This window comes from Puntigrus tetrazona, chromosome 22 (assembly GCF_018831695.1).
Source record: "Puntigrus tetrazona isolate hp1 chromosome 22, ASM1883169v1, whole genome shotgun sequence".
Taxonomy (NCBI): domain Eukaryota; kingdom Metazoa; phylum Chordata; class Actinopteri; order Cypriniformes; family Cyprinidae; genus Puntigrus; species Puntigrus tetrazona.
Window position 1 is genome coordinate 16,772,538 of NC_056720.1, and position 13,286 is coordinate 16,785,823.

General features: G+C 39.9%; 1 protein-coding gene across 6 annotated transcripts in view; it reads right to left on the reverse strand.

Moving 5' to 3' along the window:
* Positions 1-13,286, reverse strand: part of pcbp4 (poly(rC) binding protein 4) — a 73,544-nt gene that overhangs the window by 6,682 nt on the left and 53,576 nt on the right. For 3 of the 6 annotated variants that reach the window (XM_043223403.1, XM_043223405.1, XM_043223409.1), the window contains 7 exons: positions 10,367-10,498; positions 8,768-8,896; positions 7,493-7,567; positions 5,423-5,494; positions 2,194-2,235; positions 1,895-1,973; positions 313-368 (listed from right to left, as the gene is read on the reverse strand). In XM_043223403.1, coding sequence (XP_043079338.1) covers positions 313-368; positions 1,895-1,973; positions 2,194-2,235; positions 5,423-5,494; positions 7,493-7,567; positions 8,768-8,896; positions 10,367-10,498 — 585 coding nt within the window. The remainder of the gene's footprint in view (positions 1-312; positions 369-1,894; positions 1,974-2,193; positions 2,236-5,422; positions 5,495-7,492; positions 7,568-8,767; positions 8,897-10,366; positions 10,499-13,286) is intronic. The other 3 variants (XM_043223406.1, XM_043223408.1, XM_043223407.1) reach the window with 3 other exon arrangements.

Consider the following 13,286-nt stretch of genomic DNA (forward strand, 5'->3'; position numbering starts at 1 on the left):
GAAGCTCTTCTAGCAGAGCAGGGGGTGGACAGATAAAAAGACACAAGTCTGTGTGTTTGAAAGAAAAGTTTCAGGATTTTTGTATAGCCAAAGTGTGCCGTGAGAGGTGCTCTTTTAAAAACAACAGGCTTTCTAGAGTAAGCTCCTGAATCTAAAACAAAGATCCGACTGTCCTCAAAGATTTAATAATGTCTTTGCACACAACATAAACATAATTAAGCATTATTACTAAAGCAAAAGTGCTGTTGGACAGAATATCAATGAGTAGCATGAGTAATGTGATACTTGCAAAAAAGACATTTTTGCACTTACGTCATTTGGAATGAGAAGTTCTTGTGATGCTGTCTGGGAACTGGACTCAAGGCCTGCTGGAAGAGGAATAGGTACCGAGTTAACAAACCATAGGAGAATTCAGTGTTTTTACCCATCATGCACAGCACATTTTCTTTCTCCCTTTTCTCCGCTCTTGTGTATGTTACAACAGCAGCTCAACTAATGGCATGAGTTCAGAAAGGGACATGAAATTGTTTTAAAATTATATATGGTTTGTAAATCATAAAGGTTATCCTTGTAACCTTGAAAAAAATAACCAAGATACCCTCAGCCCTCATATCCTGATAGCCGCTAGTCCAATTGAACAACCACTTACCTCACAAACTACTAAAGTATAATCCTTTTAGCATAAAAGAGCCTCTTCGCCTGATCATAAGCCAAAACCTACGCGTGTGGATCAACATTATGTCATTACTGCTCTGTATTAAAGATTAAATTGCATATAACCCAGAATATTCTTTTAAGTGTTCTCCTATCTGTTAGTAGGATGCTATCACATAACCGCTAATTTAGCTAGCTTGTTTCTCTTACCATCTACTTCCTGTCTCAGCAGGAGGCTCCGACCCAGCAGTGCCTCCCAACCCAACAGGGGCCTATTTAATAGACTGAAACATTGCCTTGACTGATGAGCTTTTTACCTCAGACATAATCGAATTCCCCAGCCATATCATGATAGGATGTGCTCTTGTAGTTTTAGCAGCAGGGGGCAACTATTACATTTGTTTCGACCACTCAGTTCCTTGAAGGGGCTTTTTGATTCTCACATTTGCTCCAAAAGTGCTTATTTACGTAATATTCAACAGTCTGTTGGCTTTAGAGAGCCTAAACAACAAAACCTTTGGCAAATGTTGGGAAACTCCATATAACTTGAAAGACATCACTGAATAACTTGGGGTGGCTGTATAATTGGATGTCTGGTTCTGTGCAAGAAAAAAAAATGAAGGAGCAAGAAAAGAAGAGAAACCTTCCTTTTTCTTTAGCTGGACATTTGTCATGCTTCTGAGAAGCCCCAGGAGCTGACTGTGGAGCCCTGTAAAGCTTGGCCCCATTTTTGCAGCTGTAATCTTCATGTGCCGTATGCTGCATGCAGTTCAGGTGTATTACCTTGAACTTGGGTGGCCTCTGGGTCTTTGGGAGGTCTGTTTGATTCCATATACTTAAGCTTGATTTCTCAGGTGGAATTGTGTCACATCCACACTCACTGTACGAGACGATTTAGCACTACTAACGCAGACTTGTGCTTCGAGGTAAATATAAGTTGTTTTCGCACTAGAGTCTTCTCTGCAAGAAGTTTAGAACGATTAGAAGTAGACAGAGTTAACAAAGTGTAAAAATAAGCTACGTTTTGCATTCACACTGTTCCCAGGCTTTGAAAACATAATTAGATCACCTCCGCACTATATTCCAGTGAACAATTTGAAAGGGGAATCCTGCTTGTGTGACCAAGGTGGCAACAAGCTGATTACAGTCTAAGCCACTGTCTAACCCATAATTTGTGTGATCTGCTTCCATCCCAACCATTATCTTCTTCTTCAAAGAGACTCGGATTGGCAAAACATACCAGGCAGAACCGGGGTGGCCGTTGGTTGAGCTATGGGGGCGAGACCCTGCTGCATGGACAACTGGTGCAACTTGGCCAACTGAGGAAAAAGAAAAAAAGGAAAATGTGAGGGCGAGAGTCATTTTAATTGTACGAAAGGGTTTTATTGTGAGAAGACACAGCTGAGAATTGAACCATACTGTATAGTTAATTCACAATTATAACAAGCTCATTTACTTCACAAAAAGAACACTCAACTAATGGACGTTATGCAATAGGAAGATGGTTCATCTTCAGAAATTCTCTCTAAAGCTTCTTACCTCTGAGTGTGGAATGCCGTATTGGTTTTGTACAGTATAAGCCTGAAAAAGAAATGGTAACAAGTGTTAAAATTGAAAGATGCTCTCAGAACATATTAAATCATTCATTTTTAAGCTCCTATTTAACTCTTTCCCCACCATTGAAGGAATGTTCTAGTAATCCATGCTTTGTTTTAAGGTAAGGGGTGCTATTATGCAATTTCTAATCATCTTCGAATCAGGAAACAAACGGTAGGAGCTATCATCAGACATTTAACAACATATACATGAAAATATCACTGAAAGAATCCTCAAAGAGGTATATAACTTTCTGACTTCATGCTAAACATTGAAGCTGTTAAATTATAAATGTATGTTGATATGTAATTATCGGTAAATATCTATACAACATACAAACATACAAGCCTAGAGTTGTTTGCCAATCACCTCTTTTCTGTTGCCTGATGTTAGAAGGTATATGGGCACTTTTCAACTGAACCAGGGGGTCACTAACTCCTCTAGACCACCCTCCTACCTTTCAGTTCAAAAGCTTTCTAAAGGGGACAGATGTGAAACTAGAAGATCTCTGAATCAAGGCTTCTTCATCAAAGAGAATGAGAAGCCAAATAGCCAGACGCAAAAGCTACAGAGAACGCTGTGTGCTTTTCCCAGAGGTTCTCTTGCATAAGCCTGTTTAAAAGTTTAAACACGTGGAAGAGAGATGGAGAGAGAGAAGCCGAGGGAGGATAAAATGGAAAATAAAATAAAAAAAATCAGTGATGCAGAAATGGCAGTCCATGTTGAGGAGCAACCCTAGTTTGTGTCTCTGGTAGCCAAGTTAATGAAAATGATTGGTCACGGCTCTCAAGGCAAACATTGTTTAGGGGGGGAGAAAACATGACCCTTCTTTGTCAGGACGGATTTAGCTTGTCTCCGGAGGTGAGCTCAGAGTTTGTTACGTGACTGGCACCTCTACCCTTCAATGTCTCTGATAGACTCCCATTTTGTTTTGCTATCTTTATTGTTTGCCCTCATGTACATTTTCCAAAATACAGCTTGCTTGCTTCTGTGGAGCACAAAAAGGGGCTTGCAAACTAGAAGGTCGCGGACTAAGATATGCACTATATTCGAAGACATCTGAAGTAAAACAAAATGCATCCGGATGTGTCATTTGAATGCAAAATGAGATTTTAGAGCCGAGGAGAAGATTAAAGTCGGCATGAAATGAAAATCCACTATATCTGTTTTCTAAATGTACTTCACATTTGGATCTATACTGACCTTGTAATGTCTAATTCAAAATTACTTCTCTGGCGACGTACGCAGGACTCCTCCGACCATTTAGTTTCCCTAAATCTGCACACGCAAGTTTTTCCTTCGTCTGCCTCCACTTTTGCATCTCACATTCAGTTTTTTTTCTTGTCCAAAAATTAATTTCTAGCTGATTATTGATGACTGATTTTGGTCTGTTTCTGACTTCAGAAGGTTTGGAATATATGGACCTCTTTAATGACACTTGATTTCTGGAGACTCGTAGCCCTTAAAAAGGTTAGCAGTAAAATGTGGGCGAAGAAATAAGCTGGAATTTTATTTGGTCGAACTATTACTTGGTTTCAAAAGCTTGGGAAGATACACGTGCCTACTGGGTAAGGACTTAAGGCAGAGCTTTCATCATTTCCGTCATTTCCATATTATTTCTTTCCTTCCTGTTCTCTGAGCTCAAAACGCTCGTAAATAATGTAGAAAAGCATTAATCGCCTGGCTGAGCCACTTAACGCTGCGTAATCCTTATGCACACACACACATACGTGGTGCCTTCATTAGCGAGAGCCGTGGTGATGTTGTCAGTCCCCTGTCTCCTGGCAGACAGCATTTATCTCCGCTCGTTTAAGAGAATGTCAGTGCTCGGGCCTGACACCTCGTCCTTACAGCTCTCGAGGTAGAGTGTGTGTATTGGAAGGTCACATGGTTCCCCTTTTTAGCCTTCACATCAGCATTAGTCAGAGGCGGCTGACACTTAAAGGAACAGTTCACCCAAAAAAGAATATTCCGTCATCATTAATTCGCTCTCAAAACACAGGAAGATTGCGGTAATATTCATGCGGTGGTTTTCCATACATGGAAGGCAAGCAGTGACCAGGGAACGTCAATCTCAAAACATTGTTTTGGTTTTGTATGAGGAACAGACCATCATTTTAGCTGGATCTTAATCAGACCTGGATTATTATATGTGTCATGCCAGCAAGCGGTGACAGCAAATGTCACTGGCTCTCATAAATGAACCAAAGTTTGAGCACAAATTTGCGCTTATGCAAATGAAATCAGTTAAGACATCCTGCTGAACGTGTGTTTTTGCGAAAATCACACAGATGTGCAACCACACGAAGGGTTTTTTGTAAATATTTTAACCTTAATATTGTGTCTCCAGGCCATGATAACTGCTGACTTGGGAAAGCTGACTTGATGCTATCAACTGTTCCTGTTAATCTTCATAGTAAAACCCGCACATATACACTGATAATAGTCTGCCCAGAAGACCTGAACATTAAGTCGGAGATTATCAGTCATTCACACCATCATAGTATCCTCAGATGAACTTCTAACAGCAGCAGGGTATATGCCACTAAAACATCCAGAATAAATGTTTCTCAAAGAAAAATCAGTGATGAGCATTTTTCCCGCCCTGTAAATTATACACTTTAAAGCTAAATTGTTTGCAAAATGCTGAAAAATCAACTTAAATTTTGGTCGGTTCCTCACAAAATGTATGAGCGCATACATTTTAAAGTGTTAAAGCTCGTAATTGTATGTGCGTGAGCTACATGCTAACACAGAAAAGTAAGCGTTCTGGGGTATTGCTAAATCTTTTAAAACATCGGAAATCTGATGGGACCAAAACCACGGCCTTGGGGGACACCCTATATTAAATACCTGTAACAAATTACAAATGTAAAAAAACAAGTCAAAACTCAGTTCTTAGCAAACATCAATGCAACTGCAGCAGATCGACGGTAAAGCCATGCCTGAACTGAATGTCAAGTGGAAAAACAATCTCATGTCTAAAAACAGTAATTGCTGTGTAGTCTCGCTCACTTGCTCAAGTGGGGAGGACACTGGCTGCAACATGCGGCAGGAGGAATGATAGAGGGGAACAGGATTCCCATCTCCATGCAGGGGCGAAAGAGGCAAATAAAGAGAGAGCGGGAAGCACGGCTCCCTGTATTATCCTTCACGGACAAATCATACTCACTTGTTGCAGATCCAGCCCTCCCTGAGCCACTGAGAAAAGCGGGTGAGACGCAAACTCTGACGTTTCGAAAACCTTAAAAAGGCAAATAGGGGACAGAGACACAAACCAAGGCTTCATTCGCATGTCATTAGTCTTACGAAAATGCATGTTTTGCATGTACATTAGAGTCAGTTACCATTCCCATTAGGCGTGGTTTGAATACAGACAGAAAATAAAAGATGAAGCAATGAACATTCATTTCATTATTAGACATTAATCTTACTCGTCGTGACAGGCAGGTAAATATATCAAACAGACGATGCGTCATAAGTGCACACGTCAAGGTTTCTGCCAGTCCGATTAATTACACCATTGGAGAATGACTTCACACTTTTAATGGTGAGGAATATTCATGAGCCTGATTGATCTTAATGCTACTGTTATTCATGCATAGGAGTGTTGGTAATGAATAGCTGTGTCAACATGAATAAACATAACAGCCTCTCCTACTCTCTTCTGGAGACGTGTTAGAGAATTATGTGAAGTGAGTAACGGCGCAAACGATACATTAAAGAGCGAAACAATAGACCTTAGTCAGGATAGACGGCATACTTCATTTGATGGGGATGAAAACAAGGCTGTGAATGATGGAAGTGCAGTTTGTTCAAAGGCCATTAAATCCGACAACTTAAGTAAGAATGGTTTTACGAACAAATGTAGTCGAAGCACTGAAAATATATCTTCGACTCGGACGGCATTTCGCGCACAAATCTGTTCAGCTCGCGTTTCAGGATTTGAATATACTTCCATTCCCGAATCCCATTTTCATTTGCGCCAAATTAAACGCGCCATTCGCACTGAACAAGGTCTATTGAGGCCGTAAGAATTTCTCGCAATATGATATTAGCTGCACGACAGACTTATAACAGTGTAACCTAATAAATGGAATTTATTCATGTTCGCAGTACTTTGTTTATATGACTTCAGTCCTAGCTTTAATGAGAACACACAACAAACAAGCTTAGAAATATTTCATAAATGCAGACTGTCCCAAACAATACCCTTCATTGATGGACAGATGCATTTTATTAAAGGAAATTGAGGCAGCATGCTGTCAGCTGTGTTATGAAACTCTACAATATTAAGTCAACTGAATATTAAGTATTTTCAGTGCACACAGCACATTTACAAGTGGGGTTTGTGTTTGTACTCATTATAAGGGCTATTTTTGAGACAATAAAACCTTGTTCACACACAAATATTTAATTGTATTTATTTACTCTTGGTGTATGCACAAACTATGACTAGACTGATCTGCAAAAAAACAAACCCTATTTAAATACAGTGATGCTTTAAAATGCATGCACTGATACAATTAAATACCGTAAACCTGATAGATTTAGCACCATGGTGAGGAGCCGTGATAGACATCCACAATGACAGCTTGCTAATTTCGGCTGTCTCCTGGCATCGTGATGACACCTACGTCACGACCGTCACAATCGATGTAGCTGTACCAGACATTGACTAGACTCTCTGAACAAATGGATTCCAACTTCATTCCTTGCAAAAATGTCACTTTGGACAGTCAAGTCCCGAAGACACAAATCAGATTGGTGTGCAGTGTGAACAAGGCCTTGAAGGAATTGTTCTCCCCCCAAATGCAATCCTGCTATTATTTGACTTATATAATAATATCCTTGACATATAATATAACAGACTATCTGTGGACTATTTTTGTGATTGTTTTGTTGCTCATTCACTTTTGTTATTTTAAAAAGAGCGGCCAGGATATGCTCTGTTAAGTACATTATTAAAAAACTTGAACTATTCATTTAACACGTATTAAAAGTGCACTATGGAACATCAGGTACATTTTTAAAACTTACACTGAAACACCCTATAGAAAAAAATATTACTATTAATATTATTGGTTAGTATAGTTAGACGATCAGAATGGGTGTAAGGCAAGGAGACAGATTAAGAAACAGACAATCCCTTCAGTAATTCATCTTTGTTAATTTGTAGTGCACCTTTAAGTGTTATGGACGCTTAGTATTGCTGTTTTGCCGTTTTCATGTGTATTTTTACCTGATTTCCAGCAAGCAGCACCGCGCCTGGAGCAGGAGTGGGGCGGTACGGAATTGTAGCACCCTTCGGAGGAGACTGCAAACATACAATGATTATTCATTTCAACTCAGAACTTTACAGATTCATCCTCAATATTTAACTTTGACTATCATCCTCGGCTCATTCGGCAACAGCGCTAAAAAGTCTAGAACAAATCAAGGTTCCTCTTACCTAAGGCATTTGCAAAGTCATTTGGTCATATTATCTTAATGACTGGAAATGCTGACACGGTGCACAAATGCAACATTTATCGATTGGCTCTTCATCGGATCACTTAAAAGCATACCATTATCCTCTCACAGGAAGTCATTTGGCCAAATTATTTCAGAATGCTATTAATGCTTGCTCATGATATCCCCAGATGGAAAACACGCAATGCCCCGAGCATGTTTTCTTTGAGCAGCATCACGAGTATGTTGCTCAAACCTGCACTTTAACTTAAAAAATGTATAAAACGCATTTGCAAAATGACTCTGAAATCACTCTTTCAGTCTGAGACAGGGTGCCATCTGGGCCTGAAGGACATCTTTTCTAAAACAAAACAAACATATTGTGATGACTGACTGTACCTGCTCATATGTGATTCGATTGAGAGGTCAGAATAAGGCCAAAGTGATGAAAACCCAGTGAAGCGCATCCCCCACAATTGCTCAACCAAACAAAAAGAATCTTTTTAAATATTCATTGGGTGACTTTGCATAATTTGCATCCTGGAGCAATCAGACAGCTCAGGATTCCTAAAATGGGCAGTGAAGCCGTCAACAATCTGCCCCTCATGCAGGCCATTAAAAATGAAACAGAACGAGCAGTACGCTTTCAGCACAGTCCCACTGAATAAAAAGTATAAGCTCTTTTTCTCAACCATTTATGTGCAAAGAAACCCATTTGAAAGCAAATGCATTTCACGCTGTGTGAGAGCTGAGACCACATTCACTAATCATTACTGTAATGATTTTTAACATGCAGTTAGTTAGATCAAGTATCTTTGGAAAAAAAGTATTTGACATGCAAAAAGCAATAAAAATATCTGTTTAGGCTCCAGAAATATAGCGTATCCATTTATCAACGCCACTAAAGTTAAAACCAGTATGAAGGCTTTGAAGCACAGAAGCCTTTGAAGTCTTGCAGATTAGGGAATATCACACAATAGTCTCCACAACAGTTTTTCAAGGCCAATGCATGCATAAAAAGTCTTGTGTTAATCAAGCCAAATGGATTCGCTCAGAGTCAAATTACCTCCAGTATTACAGTGCAGATGAGCTTGACACACTGGATGATGGCGTCCTGACTGCCAGATATCGTCACGCCTCTCTCTGTGGAGTTAGGCAGAAGATCTCCTGCCACCTGTACCTGAGCCCCTGTTTTCTGCCAAACCGAGGGAGAACAGATCATTAGTACCCTGTTTCACCTACGTCCTGGAGTTTAGCTCCCACACACCTGCCTGACAGGTGAGACCTTAAATAGCATGTTCAAGTTGAGATGTCTTTATTTAGGGTTGGCGTTCGGTAAGAACTTGATCCTCCAAAAGCAGGTTAGGAAACCCCTGGCCTAGGAAACGGAAAATGAGGACTAACCCAAACCTTAAAGGCATAGATCACCCAAAAGATGAGAATTCTGTCATTAATTACGCACCCTCATGTCGATCACAACACCCACAAGGCCTTTGTTCTACTTTGCAACACAAATTAATATATTTTTGCTGAAATCCTAGATCTTATATAGACAAGACCCAGAATGGTGGTAAGGACACCTTTAAAATTGTCCAAGAGACATCATTGGTTGAACCTTAATTTAATAAAGCTATTAGAATATGTTTTGTGTGCAGTGAATGTGCACCAAAGGCAGACACAGAAGAAATTATAATGTTGAATAAAGAGATTATTTTAGTTTTCTTTGTGCACAAAGAGTACTCTTGTAGCTTTGTAAAAGTATGATTGAACCATTGATGTCACATGGTTTGTAATGTATTTTAATGATGTCCTTACCACCTTTCTGGGCCTTGAACGTGGTAGTTGTGTCTATGCAGAGTCAGGGAGCTCTCAAAAATATCTTAATTCTTTTTCCTGAAGAAACAGCCTATGGAAAATAGTCCCCAGTTTGTGATGTTATTGTGCCTGCTACGGCCATGTTACGGCAGCAAACCTCCTAGATTATTATGCAACACTTCAGTTTACGTCGGGCGTAGTACACCATGTAACTGCAGAAGAGGCGAGCTTTAAATAGGAAAAATATCGAAAACGCTTCTGGTCTAATCAGATTCAATAATCTCTGCTAAGATATGCTATAACTGCTATGGCCAGATCCTCATCTGGAGGAGATGGAGAATGAGCATATTTTCAAAAAAAGTGGAGTGTTCCTTTAAGTATTGCTAGGTTAAAACCACAAAATTACACATACATTTATAATTAAAACCATGGTGAAAGCATCCAAGAGTCGCTTAACCAAACCCCATGGAGCAAGAGTGTAAGACTAGTACATTAAGATGCACTGTGTTTACTTGGTGCTGCTAACTTGAAAGCCCCAAACAACCCACCAAACATACCCCGTTTCAGAACTCACTTTCTTGCTTTGATTAGCTTAACGCATTTGATATTCCCCCAACTCCAACAACCTTCCCCACACCCCCTGCCACTGCATTACAGAACACTCCAAATTTAGCATGACAGACCATTCACCATTACCTCATACCATCTTGACAGTCCAGAGACCATAAATGTAAAATAAATGGGCTTTTACTGGCATCCAAACCCATGAAATATGCAAGGAAGCAAGCAGTCCTAACATGGACATCCTGGGGAGGAGGAGAGAAAGATCGGGATATGGAAAAGCACTCACCTCTCTGATCTCTTTGATTTTGGAGCCGCCCTTGCCTATGAGGGAACCGCACTGGCTGGCTGGGATGACCAGCCGCAGCGTGACTGGAGGCTTACTGGTGACTGTGCCGTTCGCCACAAGAGCAGCCAAGTCCTTAAGAGCCAAACATAGAATGAATGACGTGTTAACGGAAAGTTGTTCTATGGCATCAATCAAAAGAGTAAGGACTTCGATGAGGTTTGGAACCATGCTTAAAGATCTAGTCTGGTAAGTAGAAAGTTTTTGGATTGAACCTTCAAGCACTCATCCATCACTGCCCATGAGCAAGTGAATGAACCCCAGGTTACCCCCGGAGGGAATTGGCCCTATGATATCCTCATGCTCCCAAAACCAATTCTACCAGTTTAACAAATCCGGCCTTTCCAAACACTGCCAACTCTTACCATACGTTGCTGTGAACAAGCAAATGTAAAAAAAGAGGCTTGGTTGTAAACAAGAAGCAGCATTGCTCAACAAGATCCGAGGCATGCCGTGAAATAATCCGGTGATTCCCTTTTGAAGCATGTCCTCATAATTCACAAGGATTGTTAACGTATGTCCTTTGTTTCAGGGTTTGAAAATGCCACTGTGCATTGTGACCCTTTGTGGCTTTTGTTTGCGATCTGATGAAATGTTCTTTACCAAAGCCACGTTAATCAATTTCCCTATTCCGAGTTTGCAGATCGATGTGCCCCGCTATCAAAAGGTTATAGCTGACTGAACACAGTTGCACCGCCGTCGAAGACACCCATTGATTTTTATGACCAAATTAAACGATATTTACCCACCTGTCGTCGGCACTCGTCTCTATCAAGCTATGACATGCATTCGCAAGGTGCAAAAACAGAACCCCATTAAAAAAACACATCTTTGCTTTTCAGAAATTTCTTATGGCTATTGCTTAAAGTAGAGCTAGTAGAAGAGGACAACTAGCGTTTCGCGCTCATATTCCCGCCACTACAAGAAATCAGTCTCAGAGTCCATTATTCACCCAGTGCAGTTTCCAAGGCTTTCTCTTTAATTAAACCAGGTAATAAATATCAGCCCGAATCGTGGCCCACCACCGCTGCAATCAATTAGGGGGGAGCAGGAATCTTGCCGGGTTTGAAATGTAAATAGCGTGTGCTGTCTCTCTGCCCATCAACCCAGACCTCACCTACGTGAGTCGAATGAATACGTCTCAAGTGGAGCTAGTGAGTCTTTTTCTTCTCTGTTTAGTGTTTCCATCAGTGCTGGGGGTTTGGAGACGCTGTTGTTGTGTTCTTTCAACGTCTCGTCCCGAAACCTCTAGAGAGCGAAGGGGAGGTGGAAAAAAATAAATCTGTGCATCTTTTCTGTGCGTGCCGTGGAAAGGAATATCCAAATGTCTGGCTGAAATTATGTTCTTTATTTCTTTCTGTTCCTAGTGCCTCTTTGTGTTCCTCTGTAGTCTTTTCTCAGTGGAATTAGGAGAGATATTAATATGCCTCATTCTTAATAACAGTGACTAAAGGACGTCCACTCCCTGATTCATTCTTGATGTAGGACGTCACGCAAAGCCTTTACCCCTCATCCCTCTCGTCTCATTTAACAACCCTCCTGGATAATAAAATATCAATTTAGATATTACTCTCAGCAGATTGACTCTGTCTTATTTGCATATAAGCTGTTGAGTAATGGGGTCCTGGCTCAGAAATTATGACAATTTGTAAAGGCTCTCGATCTGATGCAACTAAGAAGCTGTTTTAAAGCTGCAATCTAAAGCAACAACTCAGGGTGGACAGGTGAAGTCAAAAACGATTTCTGAAGCAAAGCAAGAAATGTTTAGTAACATCTAAGCGCCCGCCCTTTGTTCTAGTACTATGAATCAACAGCAACAAACAATACAAAGAGTGCATTTGTCTATTTTATGTGGATATGGATCGCTGGAATTATCATTATTATTTAACAAGGGGTAAGTTACTGATTCGGAATTACATAAAAAAGGTAGTTATGTAATCCACTGCATTACACATATTAGGTAATAACATTGGAATACCCTTTCATTACTTTTATATTTGTTTATCACATTGATTTAAATAGGATAATAGCATGCTGAGTTAAAAAAAACATATTTAATTTGTTGTTTTTTAGTAACATGAAGTGCATTAAACATTATATTATGTGAAGGTATACCCAATGTAATGAAATTTGATGAAAAAAATAAAAAATAAAAATCTGATAATAAAAATGTAAAATTAAAATACATGTTTTTTTAAATAACATCAATTCAATTAAACTGCTTACTAAACTGTGAACACACCAATGTGATATTTAATCATTCAAATATATGTTTTAAAATCTCAGGGGTACTTAAATAATTAATAAATATATGAATAAATATATTAAGTGAAAGAAGTTTAGCTGGCAAAGAAACAAGTTGGGAATGCCTACGTTACATAATATTACATTTACATTGTTTGCCAAAATGCACACAAAACCATGTGGAATTATTAGTGAATAAGACCTAGTGTCTCATGACATGTCTTGTGATTTTTAGCTTAAAACCCCCGACTCCATTCTTTTCTAGTCTAGACGTTCACAGTCTTTTCCCCAAGCTCTGAAATTCTTTGTCTATACTGTCATATATCATCCGAAAACTCTGAAACATGGCTTTTAGATGTCCTGCGTGTTCTCAGCTGACTGAAAGAGCGGGGCGAAAACAGTCTGGATCAAAGCCGGCCCAGACCTCAATAGAGCTCCTTGTAAAATTCAACCGGTAATGCTCATCCTATGCTCGGCATAAACGAAGCCCGCCACCACCTCAGGGGTTTCTATGGCGACTCTTCCGTTATGGGCTTGTGCGGAGGACAGGGAGATTCCTAACAGATGTTTAATGAATGGCACCCTGCCTGCTATGAAAGGATATCAAATACATAATGGA